Below are 22886 nucleotides of genomic sequence, written 5' to 3'. Positions count from 1 at the left end.
AAAATTTGGAAGTTTATATCAAATTGAAATTCTTAATTAATTGAACATCTTAATAATGTTATGGTCATCTTCAATCCTGTAGCTTTCCCTCATCAGTTAATAAATTATCAGCTCCTGTTACTTGTGGCGTCCACAACTAAAGAAGGTCAATCTACAACATACAAGCACCAAAACTTCTGACTTTTGAATAATTTGATCAAGTCATAATAACATTATAATTTATTCAAACCCAATGATGAATAAAAGGTTCAAGTTTTAAAGCTTACAAGAAAAAAAAAAAAAAAAAATCATTCAGCCAAGCTAATGGATTTCTCACACATCTTTCTCTTCTTCTTCTTCCTCTTCCTCTTCCCCACTTCATCCACAGCTCAAAGTTGCTCTATTTCCAACTGTATCAACAACAATTTCGACATCAGATTCCCCTTCCGAATTCCATACCAGCAACCTGCAAGATGTGGCTATCCTGGTTTCAACTTAGCCTGCAACAAAGCGGGTGTGGCGACTGTAAATCTATCTGCTTCTGAACATTTTTTGGTAAGAAGTATCGATTATGTCACTCAACAGATACAGCTCTATGATCCAGATGATTGCCTTCCTAGAAGACTTCTGCAAGGCTTCAACAAACTCAATCTCTCAAACTCCCCATTTATACCACTTTTTAGTCAGAATATTACCTTTTTAAGCTGCCCATCTCAGTTTGCAATGTCGCGTTTTCCTGTCATTGGTTGTCTTAGCAATTCAACCGACTCAGTTGTGGCTACTTCCTCGATGAGTTTTGCCAAGTCAATGTCAACCTCTTGCAAGATCATGAATACTTTACCTGTCCCAGTTTCAAACCCAGATGAGACCAATCAACTTTTAACTAACCTCAATGGTGATCTCGTGCTAACTTGGTATAGCCCTGCTTGCGGTATCTGCGAGACAGAAGGCAGGCTTTGTGGGTACAAAAGCAATAGTGGTCAGGGGATTGCCTGTTACAACAAGTACACATCAGGTAAAAATTCTGCTCTTTGTAACTATTAGCTAAGTTTATGTTTATCTTTAAACTATATCTCACATAAAAGCTCATAAATTCATCTTTTACAATTGGTGGAATGCATTTCTTCAACATCTCTTGTACTAGTTGGTTGAAGAAAGCTCAAAGCAAATACGCGAATTAAGTATCAAACAAACAAAATCCACTACTTTCTTAAAATCATAATAAACAAACCAATGTCCAAAAAATACTGCTGGTATCATCCATTACCCTAAACTGCAGGCTGCTGTATGAATGTTAGACTGGCTGTTGGTTGACCAAAACATAAATAATGTTTATGTTACTGGGAAGTTGGGATTAAAGTAAACCCGAAGCATTATTAAAAAACAAAGTTGACTCTGTAGATGGTGAAGGAAAGACAAAGACATTTGACATTTGTTCACTGCTGCACTTCTCATAATAATATTCAAACTGGATCAAACATGTTTTGACATTGCTTGGAAATCCCCCCACATACACACACACAGGAAAAATGTCATTCATGATATATTTTGCAAAAATATCAAAGTTCATGAAACCCAATTAAATGATAGTCACCTTAAATTTCAGAGGAAAACAATGGTCTCAGAGTATTGCGGATTATCTGTGTGGTGATTGTTCTACCGACTTTGATGTGTGTCTTTGGACTTGGCTGTTTTCTCTGCTTCGCAAAGTGGGGCTATGGCCTTATGGACAGCAGAGGAAACCAAGTTCAGCATCAGCAGCAGGTCAATCCAGCAGGATCTGATTTAGAGGCACCGACCCGTTTGAGTGGTCTAGACGAATCCACCATCGAATCATATCAAAAGGTAATCCTTGGAGAAAGCCGGCGGCTGCCTGGCCCCAATGGCACCACCTGTCCCATATGCCTTGGAGAGTACTTAACCAAAGACACTGTCAGATGCATTCCTGAGTGCAAGCATTGCTTCCATGTTGATTGTATTGACCAATGGCTTCGAGTCAACAGCAGCTGCCCTCTTTGTCGAAACTCTCCCAATCCCTCCCCTTCCCATTTAACTTCAATCTCATGATCTTCCCAATTCTTCTCATACACGTAAGTAGAAAATAATACAACAATGCAAAGCCAGTGTACAAAGATTCAAGTAATTTGAAAACTAACAAGGTCAATTCACTTACTTCACTCCACCATTACAAATAGAGAAAACCCAACTTCTTTGTGTGGCAATAACCATAAAGAAATCACAAAACCTGCATGGCAGCCGATTTTCAGGAATGGGACACGAAATTGTATATAAAAGGCACTCAAATCGTAAACCCCACCTCAAAACATAAACACCCACCAAGGGTTTGTATAATTTCCCAAGTGAAACATGTCAGGAATCTTCAATCTCCGGTCGACAATGGGGGCCCTAGCCTTCGTCGCCGTGTTGACATGCTCCCTGATGGTCGCTCTGTCTCAGAATGAGGACGTGGAAAGTTGTGTACCGGTGGCGCAGGAGCTATCACCATGTTTGGGATTCATCAAAGGCAGCGACAGCGCATTTGGTGGTGAACATCCATCGCCGTCGTGCTGCAGTGGCGTTAAAAAGTTGGTGGGCGATGCTAAAACGAAGAAAGATAAGGTTGATCTGTGCGAATGCATCAAGAAGAGTTTGTCGATGATCGGACCTTATGATCCGAGTCGCATCCCTTTGATTCCAAAAGAATGTGGAATTCCCGTCCAAATTCCTCCCATCGACAATTCTACTGACTGCTCAAAGTAATCTTTTCCTTTTTAGGAACTTTTCTTTTTCTTTAGTAATTTATAAATTTAATCTCAAACTGTTTTTTTTTATTTTATTTTTATTTTTTATGGTTAAGACGATAATCATTTAAGCTTATTTTCTTTATATTTTTTTTACATTGATTTACATATTTTTTAAATAAATTTTTGGTTAAATTTTAATAACAAAAACAATAGTTGAAAAGCTTCATTTTGAGTATTAAACATTTGACTTGTTTTTTTAAATTATTAGTAAAAAAATAGATAACAAAGTAAGAAATTTGAAGGTATAAGTAGTGTTTATAGACTTCATTTTCGAAAAAAAAAATGGTTATCAAATGGAACCTAAATTTTGAGATTTGCATCTATTTGGTCATTAAATCATAAAATATGTTTTATTGAACTTTCAATTTTGGATCTAATAATTTTTATTTAAAATTTATTCATTTATTAGATACAAATTTGAATTTTATTATAATAGAACTATAAACTTTCAATATTGTGTTTGTTGCCCCTTTTGCTTTGAATTTAGATTTGGTTCCCGAACTTTCATGTTTGTGTCAAATCAATTCTTGAACTTAAAAATATCTAATAGTTTTTTAACATTCAATTTACGTCTAATAAGTTTCTAAACTTTGAAAATATCAAATAGATTCATGTACTTCAATTTCGTGTCAAATAGGTCAACATATAACATTTATTTTCAAGTTAACATATATAATGTACACAAAATTGAATTTTGAGCCTAATAGTTCTTAACCTTCAATTTTGCACGAGTCCAAAAAAAATTATTGATTAGATTAATGATCTATTAGACACATAAGCAAGAATTCAATAACTTATTAGTTTCAAAATCAAAAGTTTAAGGACTTGTAAGATACTAAATTGAAAGTTCAAGGATTAAATTGTAATTTAACTTAAAAGTTTATAGCATTTTTTGTTTTTTTGTTTTTTTTTTTAAACTTAGCTCATTAACAATTTTAGTTTGAAAATTTCTAAACAAGAATTGAAAAAAGAAGAAAAAAATGAATATCCTATTTTAGTTTCTGAAAGTTCTATTTTTGGATTGAATTTTCTTGAACAAAAGTCTGGCTGTTTGTGTGATAAAGATCTTTGCTGTTTGTGACTGTTGTCATGCAGGGTTGAGGGGTTGCAATTTGGAAGTGCTTTTTTATATAAGCTTGGGGATATCCATCACCATTGAGCCCAATCAACATAAACTAAGCAAATCCCATATGATGTTTTTGAGTTTCTTCATGTTTCAAAAAATAAGCTTGGCAATGTCATCTCAATAATCCTAACATTACATGCTCATAATACTCTTATATCTATCATCAATAATACTTCTAGCTACATTATATTCACCCATTCACCCTTTTCTTCTTTAAATTTGCTTTTCATTCTCTATGACTTTGAATGTTGTTGGAATGCCCTGAATCTGTTATTAGCCCTAGAGTTTAAAGGGGTACGTTATATTAACCTACTAGCACCTTTGACTCTATAATCTTAAATTTTCTCTCTAATAAAAACTGTTCTCTTCTTCTGCTTGTAAACGTAACTAACACACTATTAGTCAACTACATAAATCTGTGTATGGATTCTCTATTATTTTACATTTTTTATTCATCTTTGATTGTCGATTTCCTAACAAAGGCTTGGTCCCTTTCTTCCAATTTCACTTATTTTACTCTTAGAGAAGACAGCACCCACCTTAAAATGTATATAATATCTAGTTATGTTAAATCAATCAAATGAATCATATAAAAGTATGAAACAGAAAATTGAACACTTAACTTGAAATGGAATTTGATGATGATGCTTCATTAAGGCCTTGGCATGCCAACATTAAAGCAAGGAAATTACCCAGAAGAAACTTAGTAGTAGTAGGCTAGAGAAAATGAAAGATGAAACCAAGCAAGAGGAAAAGCATTCTGTTGATTATCATACATTATTCACATATCACACAGAGAAAACCAAGCACCTAAAACTCAGGACATAGAAGGTTAAAGAGCTTCAAACAATACATTTTAAAGATCCAAGATGGTGAAGTTTGGCTTATCTTGCTCATCGTCTGGCTTTGGAGGAGCCGGCAGTGTCATCACTCGTGTGAAATGGGGAGTTTGCTGGTATTGATCTCGCTGCACGGTTTGCAATAGATGGGATATAAATATGGATGCATACAGAGTGGCGCTAAAGCTCACCGAGGGGCCAACTGTTTTAGCTAATGCATCTTGAAACCTGCCATTTCCAACTCCCGTCAGCTTTCTTTCGCGGAAATCGTGCCAAGCTTCTTGTATTTTGTAGGCTGCCCAAACTTTCCATTGATGAGAGTAGAATCTAGAGAACAAGGATTACAGATCAATTACTTTAGAAGTAGTTGAATGAAAAAGACTTTTTGTGGGATTAATGTTGGAACAATATATGTGTAAGTTGAGTAAGAAGAACATGCCTCACTGAGAGTTGGAATTGCTTGCTATGAAGGCGCTGGAAGTGGAACTGATTAGTTACAGATTTCAGCTCATTAGCCTTTAGAGAAAAGGCTTCAACCTCAGTTAGAGTTTTAACTATTCTTTTTGAAATGGGAAGAGAAGTGGTGGAGGTGGGATCCATTGCCCAATGAACTAGCTCTTCACCACAGAAGTCGCCAGCATTAAGAGTGGCCGAGTACAGGTCGTTTTTCCAATCACAACCAATAATGGTAGCCAGCTTTCCTTTCATGATAAATAGCATCATATCAATTGGGTCACCCTCTTGCAGAATGAAGCTCTTCTCTGTGAATAACACAGGCTTGAGATATTCGCACATTGCGTCTAACAGTTGTTTATCCATGCTACTAAAAAGTGGCACCTAAAGTATTTCGATATCCGAGTTAACGAATGTTGAAAATTTCATAAGAAGAATGTGACAAAGTAGAAGGAAAAAAAAACTTACTTTCTTAAGATGGGCCAAGCAAAGGTGGCGTTTGATGTCTCTCCTGAGGTCTTTAGGAAGGTTACTGATGAGTTCCTCTTCCTTAACTCCCCTATTTAGCTGCCATTTGTACTGATCATATCGTCGAATACGATGCCTCAACTCGTCTGGGAGCATACGGTGTGCCATCCAATGCTCAGCATCTCTTCGGCTAATTCTCATCTGCTCCACTTTAACAGTTGCAGACTGTAGATATTTCTGTCAAGTGGAACAATTCATAGTTGAAAATTGGATCAGTTAAATAGAGAATGAAAGATACAATATGGTATAGCAATGAAACCAAATAAACAGATCATGTTTGGAGCATAAATAAGTTTCCTCTTGAAATTGAAGCAATTGCATGCAAAGAGAATGAATTGAGCATCATGCCTTACCTGAATGTTGCTAATGAGAAACGCGAATAAAACCAAACCAAGGATGGCAATGAAGACAGCAAAAAAAACCTCTCCCATGTAATGGCTTACTTCAAGGTTTTGTCCACTAGAGCTGTAGAAACACAAGCAAGTTCTTTTAGAGTGTATGGTTTACTCCAAAGGATTAACATAAAAATGTGTAGAAGATCTACTTCATGGATGATAGAGATTAACATTTGGAAAACTTGGAACTTATAACAGCAGATTCACATATATCATATCACATTCCTTAGTAAAGTCATGAAGAAACATGGAGAACTTTTACTGACCCGACATTTCGCAGAGCCCACCAGAAGGAATAGCAGAATTTGCGGCGAAAACTCATCGTATCAGTTAAGTTAAACTTAAGGGCTTCAACATACATCCCAAACTCGAAGCCGTTTTTTCCATCCTTAGATTCTTTAGGAGAGCAAGTCTTATTTATAGATGGGTACATATGACTTTTTGGATTTCCACAGTACAAAAAGTTCCCAGTACAGTTAGTGTCATCTTCCTTGCATGCATGGATCCAGCATTTGGCTTGTCGTTCTATTGATAACAAATACCAAATGGCACCAACTACCTAATTCATTTCATTCACTGCTCATAAGAGAATTCTTTTTAAACCAAAATGTAAAAACTTCTGATTCAAATGAACACATACATGACTAGCTTGCATATAAATGAGGAGATTGAAAGCAGCTCCACTCCAGGCTGTTTCTGTCAGTATGCCAGATGTTCTGGTTACTTCTCTGTATAGTGGATATATTCGGAGAAGTCTTGGAATATATTGCAAAATAACTGCCATTTTCGTGGCATCCTTCATTTTCAAGGGAATCGGGCCTTTTGCTGCAGGTATGATTGCTAATACCAAAAGCTGAATGACACAAAAAAAGACTAAGTTATCCTAAATAGTAAGTTCACTTCAGTGAGGCAACTAATACTGCTCACTGAAAACAAAGGATTCACAAGAATCTGTCCAATGACTAAAAAATAATCCATTCTTACAGCAGGATACAGAGCAAAACAAACACATAATCTTTATTACATCATCGACAAAGAGAAGATTGTGGATTGAGCTTTAAAGAACGCATCATCCAAAATATGCAAGATTCCAAATAAGAAGAACAACCAAATGTTTTGCTCCTGATGCAAGGACTAGATGCTGCAATTATCTGGGAATGGTTAAAGAAAAAAATAACAAATTTACCGTAACCTATAAGCTTAAAATTTTGAATTGTGTGTTGATTTAACATGGTATCAGAGTAGAACATCTTATATTCAAAGTTTGAACCTCTATACCATTTTTACCTTTCCATTTAATACTGATAACCAGTTGTTGTATCTTTTAGATATTTTTAAGCCCGCAAGGAAAGGAAGTGTTAAAATATTGATAAAAGGTCACTTAAACATGAGTTGAGAGCTAATGTAACCGAAACTGTACAAAATTTTTTACCTGAGGCAATGGGAGAATGGATAAGAAATCGATCAAGAAGTTTGAGAAGAGATATTTCTTTGCTATTTTTGCTGGATCTTTGATTAATTCACCACTTCCAAAAACCGGTAAAGAAGGGGGAAGAAAACCGGTTCGAAATTCAAAGATCATGTGGAGTAGATAAAATAAGTCAATGAATGAACGGAGAACACAAGCAACGATCATAAGTTGACGATCCATGGTTAGGCATTGATGCTTTCCATCGAACACTGGGACGTAAAAGAAGAGAGGATCCACAGCTACTGCTATGACAGAAGAGAGCACAAATATCTTGTTCCATTGCTGAAGAAATGGCTTATGTGGATCAAGAATTTTCTTCCAAAATTTTGGTTTCTTTACTGACTGGTCACCTGAATGCTTGAAGCCTAAGCGTGTAAGTATTCTTCTAAAGCTATCAGAAACACTTGAAAATCTTCTCTCTATGCTTTCCAATATTGACCCTGGAGACAGTCTGCTTCTGACTTGGTAACATCCATAATTGTCATGAAAATCAGCAGTTGGATGTCCAAACCTATTATATAATTATTGACCAAGTTTAGAATTAAGTATATGTCAGTTTTGATAGGATCAGGTTCAAGCAAGTTGTTTATGGAAATAATCAATCAGTGGAAATTGGGACAACAAGAACAAGCTATGTGGAATGGAAATAGAAAGAGCATAAGTTGGTTTTCAGAAAATTTGACAGCAAGAGAGAGAAAGAGTTAAGAATGTTCAAACCTTACAAATTTTGGTATCTGAGAACCCATAAACTTGGGCATCACTATCCAAAATGTGAGGCTAAACTGAACCTCTGATAGCAATACATGTACTGCTTAGGTTCACAAGCAAAATATTTATCATTGAAATATAGGATTCATAACACAACCAACAGTTCCATGAAGCTCTATTAGGAAAACTTGACCTTCCTTTTCAGGTAAAATATGGCACTTACATGAAAGACATGAAGAAGTGGAAATTAAGTTTATGAAGGGAAAACAAAACCTTTCTTTGGGTAGGTTGTTAAATGGGAACTAGAAGGGAAGACAGGGGGGTCTTGGGAGAGAGGAATGATTCAAAATTCCTTCAATCAGCTGGCGAAGAAAAAAAGCCAATTTAAGCTACAAGAAAATGTTTTGTCTTGATTAGAGCTTTATGACAAAGTGCTTTTTCTGTCCTACTTTTCCTTTTCTTGCTACAGGCATTGTGGACCTTTCAACTAATGTTTTACATGCATGTCAATTTGTTAGCAAAAAGAAACTTTCAACTACTTAATCTTAGTCTGGTTTCTCTGATGCTGTCTGTGAAATAACAATGTCTCACAAGGAACAAAAACTGTAAATATTGTTAAAGTCAAGCCCCAAATAACCCAATTTTGGCTACCTACAAAAGAATATTTTATCAATAATGTCATTTTCTAAGTGAGGAAAACTTTGCAAAGTTTGATGTGCTTATACATTGCTCCTTGAATTTCCCCTTTTTTCTGTGAAGTGGAAAGTTCTTACTTTAAAGCAGTTGCCATGGTTTTTCTTTTTCTTCTCCCTACTTTATTTTAAAGGAGTGGAATTCTAATCAAAGGTGAAAACAATGGGGCCAGAGATTACAATATGATTTGGTAAAGTCATATATAGATTGTTACAATCCTTTTGATTTTGGGATGAAAAGCAAAAGGTTTTCTTTAATCATGGCAGAGTCTTTTTTCAATATTTTTTTGCCAGAAAAAAAGCTTCTAAATTGTCACTAATAAACCAATTAAACCAACCAAAGATTTTGTCTTCATTGGGGGTTGTGTTGTGTTTGGTATGAATGTGTCTAGAAATTCTTAGTTCAATATCAACTAACTTAATCTCTATAGTTTATAAGTATATTTGATCTTTAATCAATTTATCTATCTATGTATATTAGAAATCTTATTACGTTTTGATGACATTTTACGCCATAGAAAATTAATTGTAACAAATTTTAAAGTAAAAAAACTAAATTCTTATGTTTTGAAATTAAATGGTTACAAAATTAGAAGTTTAGAAATTAAATATTATAAATTGAAGTCCATGGAACTATTGTTTTTTAAACCTTTTAAAAACTATTCTGAAATCCGTTTGGATTTTTATTTTTAAATTGTGATTGGAATGTCACTTTACAAGTTACCATCACTATTCACAAGTTCATGAGAGAAGAGATGAAAAGAAAATAAGGGGAAAAATTGTTATTAAGAGGAGTTAAATTACTCTTGAATTTTAAAGTTAATTTTGTGTTATTAAACTTTCGATTTTTTATAAGGTTTGATATGTAAAGGACTAAATTTATAATTTTGATAGTTAAAAAAGATCAAATAAACACTAACCTCAAAGTTGTAAGACTAAATTTTTAATTTAAATTAAAAAAAAAAAAAAAGATAAAATGTGCCACATATATTATAACTCACCAAAAAGAAAGGTAGAGAATGATAAGGGTTCTCTCGTTATTACATACACAATACAATAAAGAAAAATTGATAATGATAATGGGTTGTTACAGGCTTTATTTGATAAGGTGAATATTAATTCAAAATGACAGCATAGGCATTAAAAGACATAAAAAGCTTCCAACTTGGGTGCTGGGAAAACCCATTTCAAAAGATGGCTACTTTTTGGTGTTTAAATAAATACATAAACTCCACCCTATCAGAACATTTTTTAGTGCACTAGCAAAGGAAATGGCCCACTCTTCTCAATTATTTGTTCCTGTCTTGACTCACACCTTCTCCTACAAACTATAACATTTGTGGGCAGTGTCCTAATGATTCTATTATCTTCTTTTTCTCCTATGAATTTACATTTGTAATCAACAAAAATTCATTTGCTATGTGGTGAACTATTCAATTTTACGGAGCCTAGTGGGTATTTAGTTTAAAGTATGGTGGTAGTTGCAATTGTATTTTCAAACTCTCAATTGTAAGAAAATGAGCCCTTAAACTTATATTAGTGTTAAAATTGCACACTCGAACTTACATAATTGTAAAAATTGTAATGATTGTATAAGTTTGAGGGTTCAACTTTTATCATTTGGGGTCCAATTTCTACAACTATTATAAGTTTCAAGGTCCATTTTTAACATTTGTATAAGTTTGAGGGCTCGAATTTTACAATTGAAAGTTTAAGAGTGTAATTTCAACTACTACCGTATTTTAGCCGTGGTTTTTGCAATTTTCCATTAATTTAAAAACTATTTGTTAAAACAATACACTGATTCTATTTATAATGATCATAAGTGAATAGTAATCTTGGCCTTCTCAAGTCAACTAATTTCCAAAACAAACTCTACAATAGCCTCTAAAACAACATTATAGGATTGCTTAAGCCTTAATGATGTTTTATTGAATTGATGTATTTGGTTTGGTCGATACATCAAAGCAAAAACTAAGCAAATCTCATGAGATGTTTCTGAGTTTCTTCATGCTCTTCCCTTTTCCCCCCATTTTGTTTATTTGGTTTGTCAATTTGGACAAATAAAGCCATCCTCAAAATGTATATATTATTGGGAACTTTAGTCAAATCAAACGAAACTTATAAAAATATCTAACGAAAATGTGGAACTCTCTTCATAAAGAAGATGGAATGTACTAAACTTCATTGAGAATAGAGTTTATTATCACAATATGAAACTGGGAAGTCAGATTTATGTTACTATTTTGTGACATGCTGCCAAGATTAAATTAAGACAACTACCAAGAAGAAACTATGGAGTAGCCATAGAGAAAAATGAAAGTTGAAACCAAGCAAGAAGAACCTTCTGAACATTATAATCACATACCAAAGAGAGAACCTTACAATAGAGATTCAACATAACAGATCTTGAAGCATCTCATTTTAAAGATTCAAGATGGTGTGGTCTCGCTCGTCTGGCTTTGGAGGCAGCGATAACATCATCACCTGTGAGCGTTGGGTTGTTTCGTGGCGTCGATCTTGCTGCATGGCTTGCAGTGGATGGGATATGAATACAGACGCATATCAATTGGCACCAGACCTTGCTGAAGTGCCAACTGTTTTAGCCTATCCATCTCAAAACCAACCACCTATCTTCTGCTTTCTTTGACAGTATTGATGCCAAGCTTCTTGTATTTTATAGGCTGCCCAGACTCTCCATTCTCGAGAATAGAACCTAGAGAACAAGGATTAAAAATTGATTAGAAGAACTCTATGGGGGGACACAACTGCAGCGAAATTTATACATTTGTGCAGTAAAAAAGCATGCGTCATTGATTGGCTATTAGGGAGGCACTGGATGTAGAACTGACTAACTACAGATTGCAGCTGATTAGCCCCTAGAGCAAAGGCTTCAACCTTAGTTTGAGATTAAATTGCTCTGGTTGAAATTGGAAGAGAAATGAGGTGGTCTTCCATCACCCATCGAATTTTCTCTTCACCATAAAAAGTCGCCAGTCTTGAGAATGATCTTGTAAGGTGTGGTATACCTAGAACTAGTAGCATCCGGCTTTCCTTTCATGATAAATACCATCATAGCAACTGGTTCGCCCTCTTGCAAAATGATGCTATCCTCTGTGAATAACACTGGCTTGAGACATCCGTGCATTACGTCTAATAGTCGGTTATCAATGCCAATAAAAAGTGGCACCTAAAGCATCCAGGGTTAACGAATACAAAAAGGTTTAGAGTTTAGTGGAGAAATATGCCAAAGTAGAAGGAAAAGAACTTACTTTCTTAAGATTAGTGAAGCAAGCATCAAAGTGAAGAAGCCGTTTGATGTCTCTTCTGAGGTCTCTTGGAAGGTCATTGATCACTTCCTCTTCCTTAACTCCCCTATTTAGCTGCCATTTGTACTGATCATATCATCTAATATGCCGTCTCAACTTCTTTGGGAGCTTAAGTTGTGCCATCCAATTCTCGGTATCTCTTCGGTTAATTCTCATCTGCTCTACTCTAGCATTACTTGACTGCAGATATTTCTGTCAAGAGGAACAATTCACAATTGAAAGTTTGAGTAGTTAAATAGGGAATGAAATACTATTTGGTACTTGACAGAGTGATGAAATCAAAGAGAATCATTATTAACTAAACAAACATGTCTGGAGCATAGCATAATAAAGTTTTCTGTTAGACTTAACGTATTTCAAATTGAATGAATCGAACATCATGACCTGAATGTTGCTAACGAGTAATGCAAATAAAGCCATACCAAGGATGGTGATAAAGATAGCAAAAAGAACCTGTAACAGAAAGAACCGAAGACAAAAGATGTAGTAGGCAGTTTATTGATGTCTTCTTCATTCTGTTTCGTTTGTTGTAACCACTAGAGCTTCTTCCGTTGAAAATGAGAGCCTTTATAAAAGGCGAAAGAATGAGAGAATGAGAGAGAGAGCATTCATTCTGTAAAGAAGTTGAAAAGAAGAAGTAATAAAGATACCCTCCCTTTTTGCACAGTGGACGTAGGCCTTTGACCGAACCACTAAAATTCTTGTGTTCTTTCTTTCTCAACGATCATCTAGCTTTTTCCTAAGTATCGCCTACACGATTGTTTAGTTCCTCTTGCATCGTCCAGTTCCACTTTGCATCGTCTATACGATCGTCTAGTTCCTAAACTATCGTCTATATGATCGTCTAGTTCCACTTAACTATCGTCTACACGATCGTCTAGAGCTTCTTAGTATCATCTACACAATTGAACTATCGTCTAGTTCCTCAGAGCATCGTCTACACGATTGTGCTCGCATACAGGTAAACGATTGAAGATTTTGAAGTCTAAAGGATATCATCTTTCCTGAGTCTTGAAGTGAATTAGACCATTTATGCTGAGTAGTTTGGGCCTGCAAACAAGAGAATTATAGTTAATCTGGGGCCACAGAACCTCCCCATGTAATTGCTTACTGCAAGGTTTTGTCCACTAGAGCTGTAGAAAGATAAGCAAGTTCTACTTCAAAGTGTATGTTGCTCCATAACTTCAATTTATTAAGTGTAATGCATTTACTTCTTGGATGATAGAATTTGTAAATGGAGAAGGTGGAGCTTATAACAGTAGTTTCACATCACTTTCCTTAGTAGAGTAGTGGAAAGAATGGAAAATTCTTACAAACCTGACATTTTGCAGAGCCCACCAGAAAGAATGAATGAACTTGCGGAACTCATCGTCTCGGTTAAATGGAACTTAAAGGCTTCAACATACATCCCAAAGTCGAAGGCATTGTCACCTTCAGACGCTTTATGAGAGCAATACGCATCTATAAACAGGTAAGCTTGTCTGTTGGGATCTCCATAATACAGAAAATTGCTGGTACAGTTATTTTTCTTACATGCCTCGTGCCGGTATTTTGCTTGTTCTACGAAAAATAAATACCAAAGGGCACCAACTACCTGATTCATCATATTCAGTGCTCATAAAGAGAAGTCCTTTCCAAACCAAAATATAAAAGGTGATGATTTTTTTATTGCTATAAAATCAAATGAATACATACATGACTAGCTTGCATATAAATAAGGAGATTGAAGGCAGCTCTACTCCAGGCTCGTTCTGTTAGTATGCCAGAAGTTCTGACTCCTTCTTTATATAGTGGATAAATTCGAAGAAGCCTTGGAATGTATTGCAAAAGAACTGCAATCTTTACAAACTTCTTTGTCTTCATTGGAATCGAGCCTTTCAATGCAGGTACGAGAACTAGTACCAACAGCTGAATGACAAACGATTCACAAGAATCAATCAAATAGCTTAACAATCAATCAAATAGCTTAACAATATTCCACTCTCAAACAGCATACAGAACAAAACAAGCACAAAATGTTAGTTCAATAAAAAGAAAAAGAAGATTATAAATTGAGCTTTAAAAAACTGGTTGTCTGAAATTTAGCATTCAAAAGGACAAGATAAGCCAAATGTTATGCTCATGATGCAAAGACCAGATGCTGCCAGAGACTACACTGAACTTATACCTGAGACAGTGGGAGAATGGATAAGAGATCAATAGTGAAGTTTGAAGAGAGGTATCTCTTTGCTATAACTGCTAGATCTCGAATTAATTCAGCACTTCCTGACTCTGGTAAAGAAGAGGGCAGAAAACCTGTTCGAAATTCAAAGATGATGTGAAGTAGATAAAATATGTCAATGAAGGAACGGACAACGCAAGCAGTGATCATAAGGGGACGGCCAGTGGTTAGGCATTGATGTTGTCTATCAAACACTGGGATGTAAAAGAAGAGAGGGTCAGCAGCTACTGCTATGACAGACACGACAAATATTTTGTTCCATTGCTGAAGGAATGGCTCCTTTGGGTCAAGAGTTTTCTTCCGAACAATAGAAAATCTTCTCTCCATTCTCCCCAATATTGGCCATTTCTTTTGTTGGGTAGCTCCAAAATTGACAAAGAAACCACGTAGATATTGAATCCTATATATCATCATTGACCAAGTGTAGAAGTACATGTCAGTGTTGATAGGATCAAATTCAAGCAAGTCATTCATGGAAATATTCAATCGATCGAAAGCATCACCAGACTACTAAACTCAAAAGCTTAAGACGATAAACTACGATAAATTTAATTATATCAATACTTCAACAGAGAGAAAGAATTAAGAATGTTCAGACCTTACAGGTTTTGGTTTCCAGGAACCCTTGAATTTGGACATCAGTACACAAAATGAGGGGCTAAACTGTTGCTCTGATAGTGCCTCGCCTCCCTTATGTGCTCTGTAACTTCAGAATCAAAGTGCTTCAGTAAAAAACAAGATCCACAACCTATAGTTACATGAAAAACTTAACCTTTCTTTCATATAAAATATGGTCACTAGCATGAAAGACAAAGCTTATGAAGAAAAAAACCGCTTGTTGGGTTATTGAATTGAAATCACAGAAGTGATGAAGAGGGAGTATGTGTAAGATAAGAAAATGATTGCTCATTATAAAAGAGCTTTTCACACAAAATTCCCTTGCTCTTCCACTTCTGTGTCGCTCCGGGCATTGTATTTGTGGGCCTTCATTGCATGTCCATCTTTTGGTCTAACCATTTAAGTAAAAATATTTGTGTTAAACTACAAATTTAGTCCTACGAATCTACTAGACACAAATTTCAAAATATATAGACTAAACTTGACGATAACTTATAATCAGGACATACAAACAGAAATAATTTAACCAATGTTTCTATATCTTACGTAAAGTGCTTGAAATAATAATTTTAATTAGTTGCAATACATAATTTTAAATACCACTTATTATATATTTGAAAGATTTTTTATCAACTACCTTAATTCACTTTTTGGTCAATCATCCCTGGAGTATTCTTCACAAGGGGTTTTTGAATTGATCCAATTTTTTTAACATGCTTTTTTCAAAAAAAGATAGCATTTTAATCATTCAAAATTCCTAAAACAAACCTGCACTAAACCGAATATCAATATCAAATCGAAATTTTACATATATATCAATGCATATATAGATAAAACATTGATATCGATGGATATTTCTAGAAATCATAAAGATTATAAAAGTTATTAAATTAATAATTAAGTTGTTTTTAATTTTAAACTAAGTTATAGATCATATTACTAGTATTTATGATCATTTTGATAGTGATACTAATAATGTTCCTTCGAAATGATAACATTGCAGCAAATGTAAGCAGAGACAGTTAAAGACTCAAAGCAAGCTAGCAGTTCAAAAGAAAGGTACTTTGGAAAAAGGGTAATTTCAGAGTTCAAATTCAGACTCCACTCCATCCTATCATAACAATTTTAAGAGAAGAAAAGAAAATGGCCCACACTCCTCAATTATTTGTTCCTGTCCTGACTCATCTTATCCAGAAACCTTAACATTTGTGAGCAAGAGGCCGAATGAGCTTATACCCTTTTTCTCCTATTAATATTAAGGAGCTGATAACATCAAGTTCAAGCAAGTCATTCATGGAAATATTCAATCAATGGAAGCATCACCAGACTACTAAACTCAAAAGCATAAACCGATGAACTACAGTAAATTTAATTATATCAGTACTTCAGCAGAGAAAGAATTAAAAATGCTCAGACCTTACAGGTTCCTTACAGGTTTCGGTTTCCGGGAACACTTCAACTTGGACATCAGTACACAAAACGTGGGGCTAAACTGTTTTGCTCTGATAGTGCCTTCCTTTTGTGCTGCTTAGCTTCAGAATCAAAATGTTTCAGTGGAAAACAAGATTCACAACCTACAGTAACATGAAAAGTTAACCCTTCTTTCATAAAAAATATGGTCACTAGCAATGAAAGACAAGAAAGTAGTGGCACTTGAGCTTATGAAGAATAATTTTTATTTTTTTATTTTTTTCAAAAGCTATGCGAATCACACTAGAAATTGTGTAGAACTCTACTCTGGTTTTGCTGGTGCTGTCCGTGAAATAACAGTGTCACAAGGAAGAGAAACTGTAAATAATGCTTTTTTTCTTCTTACAATTGAACCTCTGACTTTGAGATCAATAGTACAAGTTCAATTTTCCTTTTCCTCTAATGAGGAAAGTTCACACTTCAAGCCATCACATCTTTCACTTTTGGATTTGAATTTTCTTTACCAAAACACTGGTTGTTTGGGTGATAAGATTTTTGCTGTTTGTGTCCGTTGTCATGCAGGGTTGAGGGTTTTCAATTTGGAAGTGCTTTTTTTTAAACTTATATATATATATATATGAGCTTGGGGATAACCATCATCATTCAGCCCAATCAACATAAACTAAGCAAACCCCATACGATGTTTCTAAGTTTCATCATGTTTCAAAACAAGATTGGCCATGTCATGTATAGTCTCAATAATCCCAACATTACATTCTCTTATATCTATCATCAATAATATTTCTAGCTACATTATATTCACCAATCCACCCTTCTGTTTTTTTAATATGCTTTTCATTTTCTATGGTTTTGAATCCCTTGGTCCCTTTTTCTCATTTTGCTTATTTTGCTCTTAGGGATAAAGAGCACGATCAGTGTTGAAAAGTTCGAACAAAATCATCCTCAAAATATAAATAATATCGAAAAGTTTGGTTGAATTAATCAAATGCATCATATAAGAGAATCAAACAGGAAAAACTTTACATGAAATGGAATTTGATGATGATGATGCTTCATTAAGTTCCTATTTAATGGCATGCCAACATTACAGCAAGGTAGAAACTAGGTAGTAGTAGGCTAGAGAAAATGAAAAATGAAACCAAGCAAGAGGAAAAACATTCTCTTGATTATCATACATTATTCACATATCACACAGAGAAAACCAAGAACCTAAAACTCAGGACATAGAAGGTTAAAGAGCTTCAAACAATAAATTTTAAAGATCCAAGATGGTGAAGTTTGGCTTGTCTTGCTCATCGTCTGGCTTCAGAGGAGCCGGTAGCTTCATCACTCGTGTGACTTGGGGAGTTTGCTGGTATTGATCTCGCTGCACAGTTTGCAGTAGATGGGATATGAATATGGAAGCATACAGAGTGGCGCTAAAGCTCACCGAGGGGCCAACTGTTTTAGCTAATGCATCTTGAAACCTACCATCTCCACCCCCCCTCCGTTTTCTTTCGGTGTGATCGTGCCAAGCTTCTTGTATTTTGTAGGCTGCCCAAACTTTCCATTGATGAGAGTAGAACCTAGAGAACAAGGATTAAAAATCAATTACTTCAGAAGTAGTTGAATGAAAAAACTTTTATGTGTAAGTTGAGTAAGAAGAACATGCCTCACTGAGAGTTGGAACTGCTTGCTATTGAGGCGCTGGAAGTGGAATTGACTAGTTACAAATTTCAACTCATTAGCCGTTAGAGCAAAGGCTTCAACCTCAGTTAGAGTTTTAATTGTTCTGTTTGAAATGGGAAGAGAAGTGGAGGTGGGATCCATTGCCCATTGAACTAGCTCTTCACCACAAAATTCGCCAGCGTTGAGAGTGGCCGAGAGTGGGTCATTTTTCCAACCACAAGTAATAATAGTAGCCAGCTGTCCTTTCATGATAAATAGCATCATATCAATTGGGTCACCCTCTTGCAGAATGAAGCTCTTCTTTGTGAATAACACAGGCTTGAGATATTCGCACATCGAGTCCAACAGTTGTTTATCCATGCTGCTAAAAAATGGCACCTAAAGCATTCCTGAGTTAACAAATGTTGAAAAAATTTCACAGGTGGAATATGGCAAAGTTGAAGGAAAAGAACTCACTTTCTTAAGATGGGCCAAGCAAAGGTGGTGTTTGATGTCCCTCCTGAGGTCTTTAGGAAGGTTACTGATGAGTTCCTCTTCCTTAACTCCCCTATTTAGCTGCCATTTGTATTGATCATATCGTCGAATACGTTGCCTCAACTCCTCTGGGAGCATACGATGTGCCATCCAATGCTCAGCGTCTCTTCGGTTGATTCTCATCTGCTCTATTTTAACTGTTGCAGATTGCAGATATTTCTGTCAAGGGGAACAATTCATAGTTGAAAGTTGGAGCAGTCAAGTAGAGAATGAAGTATACAAATATGGTAGAGCAATGGAACCATAATGTTTGGAGCACAAGTAATTATCCTCCTGAACTTGAAGCAACCGCAAAAAGAGTGAATTGAACATCATGCATTACCTGAATATTGCTAATGAGAAGCGCAAATAAAACCAAACCAAGGGTGGCAATGAAGACAGCAAAAAAAACCTCCCCCATGTACTTGCTTACTTTAAGGTTTTGTCCACTAGAGCTGTAGAAACATAAGCAAGTTCTTTCAGAGTGTATGGTGTACTCCGAAGCATTAACATAAAATGTGTGTAAAAGAATATGCTTCATGGATGATACAGATAAACATTTGGAAAACTTGGAACTTATAACAATAGATTCACATATATCATATCGTATTCCTTAGCCATGAAGGAACATGGGAAATTTATACCGACCTGACATTTTGCAGAGCCCACCAGAAGGAATAGAATAATTTCCGGAAAAAGTTCATTGTTGTTGTTAATTGAAACTCAAGGGCTTTACCAAACATCCCAAATTCGAAATTCTTGCCATCTTCGAACTTCTTAGGACAGCAGAACTGATTTATAGACGAGTATACTTGTCCTCTTTGATCTCCACAGTACAGAAAATTGTGGATACAGTTATTTTCCTTGCATTTGTTGAAGCAATCTTCCTTGCAATTGTTGAAGCAATCTTCCATGCATTTCTCGAACCAACATTTTGCTTGTCGTTCGATTGATAACAAATACCAAATGGCACCAACTACCTAATTCAGTACATTCGCTGCTCATAAGAGAATTCCTATTAAACCAAAAAATATAACTTCTGACTTAAGTTAAATGAACACATACATTACTAGCTTGTATATAAATGAGGAGATTGAAGGCAGCTCCACTCCAAGCTGTTTCTGTCAGTATGCCAGAAGTTCTGGTTACTTCTCTATATAGTGGATAAATTCGGAGAAGTCTTGGAATATATTGCAAAATAACTGCAATCTTCACGACATCCTTTGTCTTCAATGGAATCGGGCCTTTCGTTGCAGTTACGATTGCAAATACCAAAAGCTGAATGACATGACCAAGTTATCTTAAGCAGTAGGTTCAATTCCGTGAGGCAATCAATATTGCTCAAACACAAAGGATTCACAAGAATCGATCCAAAGACTCGAAAATAATTCATTCTTAAACCAGATATCGAAAAAAACAAGCACACAATCTTTTGTACAATGTCAAGAAAGATAAGATTGTGGACTGAGCTATAGAGAACTTGTCATCCAAAATATGTAACATTCCAAATAAGAAAAAAAAAAACAAATGTTATGTGCTCTTGATGCAAAGACTAGATGATTAAAGATCAAATTTATCATAAATCATTGACTTAAACTTTTGAGTTGAGTGCTAATGTACCGAAACGGTACAAAATTTATACCTGAGGCAGTGGGAGAATGGATAAGATATCGATCAAGAAGTTTGAGAAGATATATTTCTTTGCTATATCTACTGGATCTTTGATCAATTCACCACTTCCAAAAACCGGTAAAGAAGGGGGAAGAAAGCCGGTTCGAAATTCAAAGATCATGTGAAGTAGATAAAATAAGTCGATGAATGAACGAAGAACACAAGCAATGATCATAAGTTGTCGGTCCACGGTTAGGCAATAACGTTTTTCATCGATCACTGGGATGAAAAAGAAAAGAGTATCCACGGCTACTGCTATGACAGAGGAGAGCACAAATATCTTGTTCCATTGCTGAAGAAATGGCTTATTTGGATCAAGAATTTTCTTCCAAAATTTTGGTTTCTTTACCGACTGATCACCTGAATGCTTGAAGCCTAAGCCTGTAATTATTCTTCTAAAGCTATCAGAAACACTTGAAAATCTTCTCTCTATGCTTTCCAATATTGACCCCGGAGACAGTCTGCTTCTATATTGGTAACCTCCATATCTGCCATGAAAATTAGAAGTTGGATGTCCAAACCTATGTATGATAAATTAAGTACATGTCAGTTTTGATAGGATCAGGTTCAAGCAAGTTATTTTATGGAAATAATTAATGGAAGCATTTCAGTATCTCGAGACAACAAGAACAGACTGTATATATTCAGTAAATTTAAAAGCAGGAGAAAGAGAGAGAGTTAAGAATGTTCAAACCTTACAGATTTTGGTATCTGGGAACCCATAAACTTGGACATCAATATCCAAAATGTGGGGCTAAACTCTGCCTCTGATGGTAGTGTATGTGCTGGCTTAGCTTCAGAAGCAAAATCTTTGTCAGTGAAATACAAGTTTCAAAACAGGAAAACTTACAGTTCCATGAAGCTACTAGGAAAACTTAACCTTTCTTCTCATATAAAATATGATCACTTACATGAAAGACAAGAAGAAGTGGCAATTAAGCTTATGAAAAAAAAAAAAAAACTTTCTTCAATCAACTGGTAATGAAAAAGCCAATGTTACAAGAAAATGTTATGTCTTTATTAGAGCTTTATAACAAAGTGATTTTTCTATCCTACTTTTCCTTGTCTTGCTACAAGCATTTTGGACCTTTCAAGTAATGTTTTACATGCATGTCAATTTGTTAGCAAAAAGAAACTGTGTTAGAATAATCTCACTCTGGTTTCTCTGGTGCTGTCTGTGAAATAACAAAGTCTCACAAAGAACAAAAACTGTAAATATTATTAAAGTCAAGCCCCAAATAACCCAATTTTGGCTACCTACAAAAGAATCTTTGATCAATAATGTCATTTTCTATGAAAGACACTTTGCAAAGTTTGATGTGCTTATTCATGCATAGCTCCTTGAATTTCCCCTTTTTCTATGAAAGGGGAAGTTCTTACTTTAAAGCAGTTGCCATGGTTTTTCTTCTTTTTTTCTCACTACTTTATTTTAAAGGGGTGGAATTCTAATCAAAGTGACAACAATGAAGACAGAGATTTATAACATTATTTGATAAAGTTACAATCCTCTTGATTTTGGGATGATAAGAAAGGGCTCTTCTTTAATCATGCTAGAGGCCCCTCAATTTTTTTTTTTTTTTAAAAGAATTTTGTCAAGAAAAAAATAGTTTCTAAGAGCCCGTTTGATAATGTTCCCATTTTCTGTTTCTTGTTTTTCGTTCCTTGTTTCTTGTTTCTTGTTTCTTGTTTCTTGTTTCATCATTTTTTAGAACAAGAAAGATGAATATGTTTGATAATTAATCATGTTTCTTGTTTCTTGAAAAAAAAAAGAAGAACAAAAAATTGTTTGATAACTATTTCTTGTTTCTCGTTTTTTGTATTTTTTTCCTTACATTTTTTTTCATATTTTATAGTATAAATATAATCTAATTATATAAAATAAAAAGATATGTAGCATGCATTAAAATATAAAAAATAATTATCAAATATTTAAATTATCGAATACACATAAGTCTTGATCTAAAATTAATATCGATAATACAATTGTTTCTATCATACATATGTTGCTAAAATTTGATTTACAATATTATTTCTCACTCAAGTAATTTATTTTAAATTTTAAATGATGTAGACTCAAATCTAACTCAATTATATTATTATGCAAATTTTGTGGTTGTAAAAATATTAAAATGAACCTAAATTAATATCTTAGTAAATAAAATTTATATTAGTTTTGTATGTAAAAAAAATAAGAAAATATATATATAAATGCATATTGCAAGATTTAAAATTTAAAATTCAAAATTAAAAAAATATTTATATATACATATTGAAAAGAAAAATTATTTTAAATGACAACTATTGAAAATATTTACAAATTATGGCAAAATATCACAATCTATTTGTGATAGATCGTGATAGATAGTAAAATTTTGTTATATTTGTTAATATTTTGGTTCATTAGTCTATATTTGAAAATAACCCTATTGAAAATTTGAAA

General features: G+C 34.6%; 3 protein-coding genes, 1 long non-coding RNA gene and 1 pseudogene across 9 annotated transcripts; 1 reads left to right on the top strand and 4 right to left on the bottom strand.

The window, feature by feature from the left end:
* Positions 1-159: 159 nt before the first annotated feature.
* LOC150038222 (uncharacterized) lies at positions 160-2752 on the bottom strand. Of its 3 annotated transcripts, none has more exons than XR_016527377.1 (4): positions 2297-2752; positions 1574-2224; positions 675-971; positions 160-606 (listed from the first exon to the last, which is right to left on the bottom strand). It is a non-coding gene; the product is annotated as an uncharacterized LOC150038222 (long non-coding RNA). The 3 variants fall into 3 exon arrangements; XR_016527390.1 differs by having other exon boundaries at positions 160-479; XR_016527399.1 differs by having other exon boundaries at positions 2317-2724.
* On the top strand, positions 304-4108 carry LOC120080676 (non-specific lipid-transfer protein Cw18-like). 2 transcript variants are annotated; one of them, XM_090309788.1, is made up of 2 exons: positions 304-994; positions 3879-4108. In XM_090309788.1, exons 1-2 carry the CDS (start codon positions 304-306, stop codon positions 4031-4033), a joined length of 846 nt encoding a protein of 281 aa, XP_090165914.1. In that variant the 3' UTR covers positions 4034-4108. The 2 variants fall into 2 exon arrangements, with proteins under 2 accessions (XP_090165914.1, XP_038891281.1); XM_039035353.2 differs by lacking the exon at positions 304-994 and adding an exon at positions 2176-2735.
* A 424-nt stretch (positions 4109-4532) lies between these two features.
* On the bottom strand, positions 4533-8816 carry LOC120080660 (cyclic nucleotide-gated ion channel 1-like). The gene is made up of 8 exons (XM_039035352.2): positions 8313-8816; positions 7557-8106; positions 6765-6977; positions 6391-6683; positions 6083-6194; positions 5670-5906; positions 5188-5585; positions 4533-5075 (listed from the first exon to the last, which is right to left on the bottom strand). Exons 1-8 carry the CDS (start codon positions 8351-8353, stop codon positions 4766-4768), a joined length of 2154 nt encoding a protein of 717 aa, XP_038891280.1. The 5' UTR covers positions 8354-8816; the 3' UTR covers positions 4533-4765.
* A 3089-nt stretch (positions 8817-11905) lies between these two features.
* Positions 11906-16790, bottom strand: LOC120075798 (cyclic nucleotide-gated ion channel 1-like; annotated as a pseudogene). The gene is made up of 9 exons (XR_016528825.1): positions 16585-16790; positions 15144-15251; positions 14492-14945; positions 14020-14232; positions 13642-13918; positions 13436-13457; positions 12709-12777; positions 12268-12516; positions 11906-12185 (listed from the first exon to the last, which is right to left on the bottom strand). The product of XR_016528825.1 is annotated as a cyclic nucleotide-gated ion channel 1-like (transcript).
* An 822-nt stretch (positions 16791-17612) lies between these two features.
* On the bottom strand, positions 17613-21749 carry LOC120075265 (cyclic nucleotide-gated ion channel 1-like). Of its 2 annotated transcripts, none has more exons than XM_039028492.2 (9): positions 21602-21749; positions 21141-21240; positions 20418-20967; positions 19841-20053; positions 19424-19755; positions 19119-19230; positions 18719-18955; positions 18246-18640; positions 17613-18159 (listed from the first exon to the last, which is right to left on the bottom strand). In XM_039028492.2, the coding sequence occupies exons 1-9, from the start codon at positions 21732-21734 to the stop codon at positions 17850-17852; spliced, it is 2382 nt and encodes a 793-aa protein (XP_038884420.2). In that variant the 5' UTR covers positions 21735-21749; the 3' UTR covers positions 17613-17849. The 2 variants fall into 2 exon arrangements, with proteins under 2 accessions (XP_038884420.2, XP_038884413.1); XM_039028485.2 differs by lacking the exon at positions 21602-21749 and adding an exon at positions 21358-21510.
* Positions 21750-22886: the final 1137 nt, after the last annotated feature.

Source organism: Benincasa hispida, chromosome 1, assembly GCF_027475165.1.
Source record: "Benincasa hispida cultivar pf3 chromosome 1, pf3_genome.v1.1, whole genome shotgun sequence".
Taxonomy (NCBI): Eukaryota; Viridiplantae; Streptophyta; class Magnoliopsida; order Cucurbitales; family Cucurbitaceae; genus Benincasa; species Benincasa hispida.
Note: the sequence above shows the minus strand (reverse complement) of the source record. Positions and strands in the feature narration are given on the sequence as shown.

Excerpts from the sequence above, each read along its gene's own strand:
- LOC120080676 (XM_090309788.1), top strand. The coding sequence starts at position 304 with ATGGATTTCTCACACATCTTTCTCTTCTTCTTCTTCCTCTTCCTCTTC. Across the intron at positions 995-3,878 it reads TTACAACAAGTACACATCAG|GGTTGAGGGGTTGCAATTTG; the intron begins GTAAAAATTCTG and ends GTTGTCATGCAG.
- LOC120080660 (XM_039035352.2), bottom strand. The coding sequence starts at position 8,353 with ATGCCCAAGTTTATGGGTTCTCAGATACCAAAATTTGTAAG. Across the intron at positions 6,978-7,556 it reads CCATTCTCCCATTGCCTCAG|CTTTTGGTATTAGCAATCAT; the intron begins GTAAAAAATTTT and ends TGTGTCATTCAG. Across the intron at positions 6,195-6,390 it reads TGGGCTCTGCGAAATGTCGG|CTCTAGTGGACAAAACCTTG; the intron begins GTCAGTAAAAGT and ends GTGTTTCTACAG.
- LOC120075265 (XM_039028492.2), bottom strand. The coding sequence starts at position 21,734 with ATGACATTATTGATCAAAGATTCTTTTGTAGGTAGCCAAAATTGGGTT. Across the intron at positions 20,968-21,140 it reads CAGATACCAAAATCTGTAAG|GTTTGGACATCCAACTTCTA; the intron begins GTTTGAACATTC and ends TATCATACATAG. Across the intron at positions 19,231-19,423 it reads TGGGCTCTGCAAAATGTCAG|CTCTAGTGGACAAAACCTTA; the intron begins GTCGGTATAAAT and ends ATGTTTCTACAG.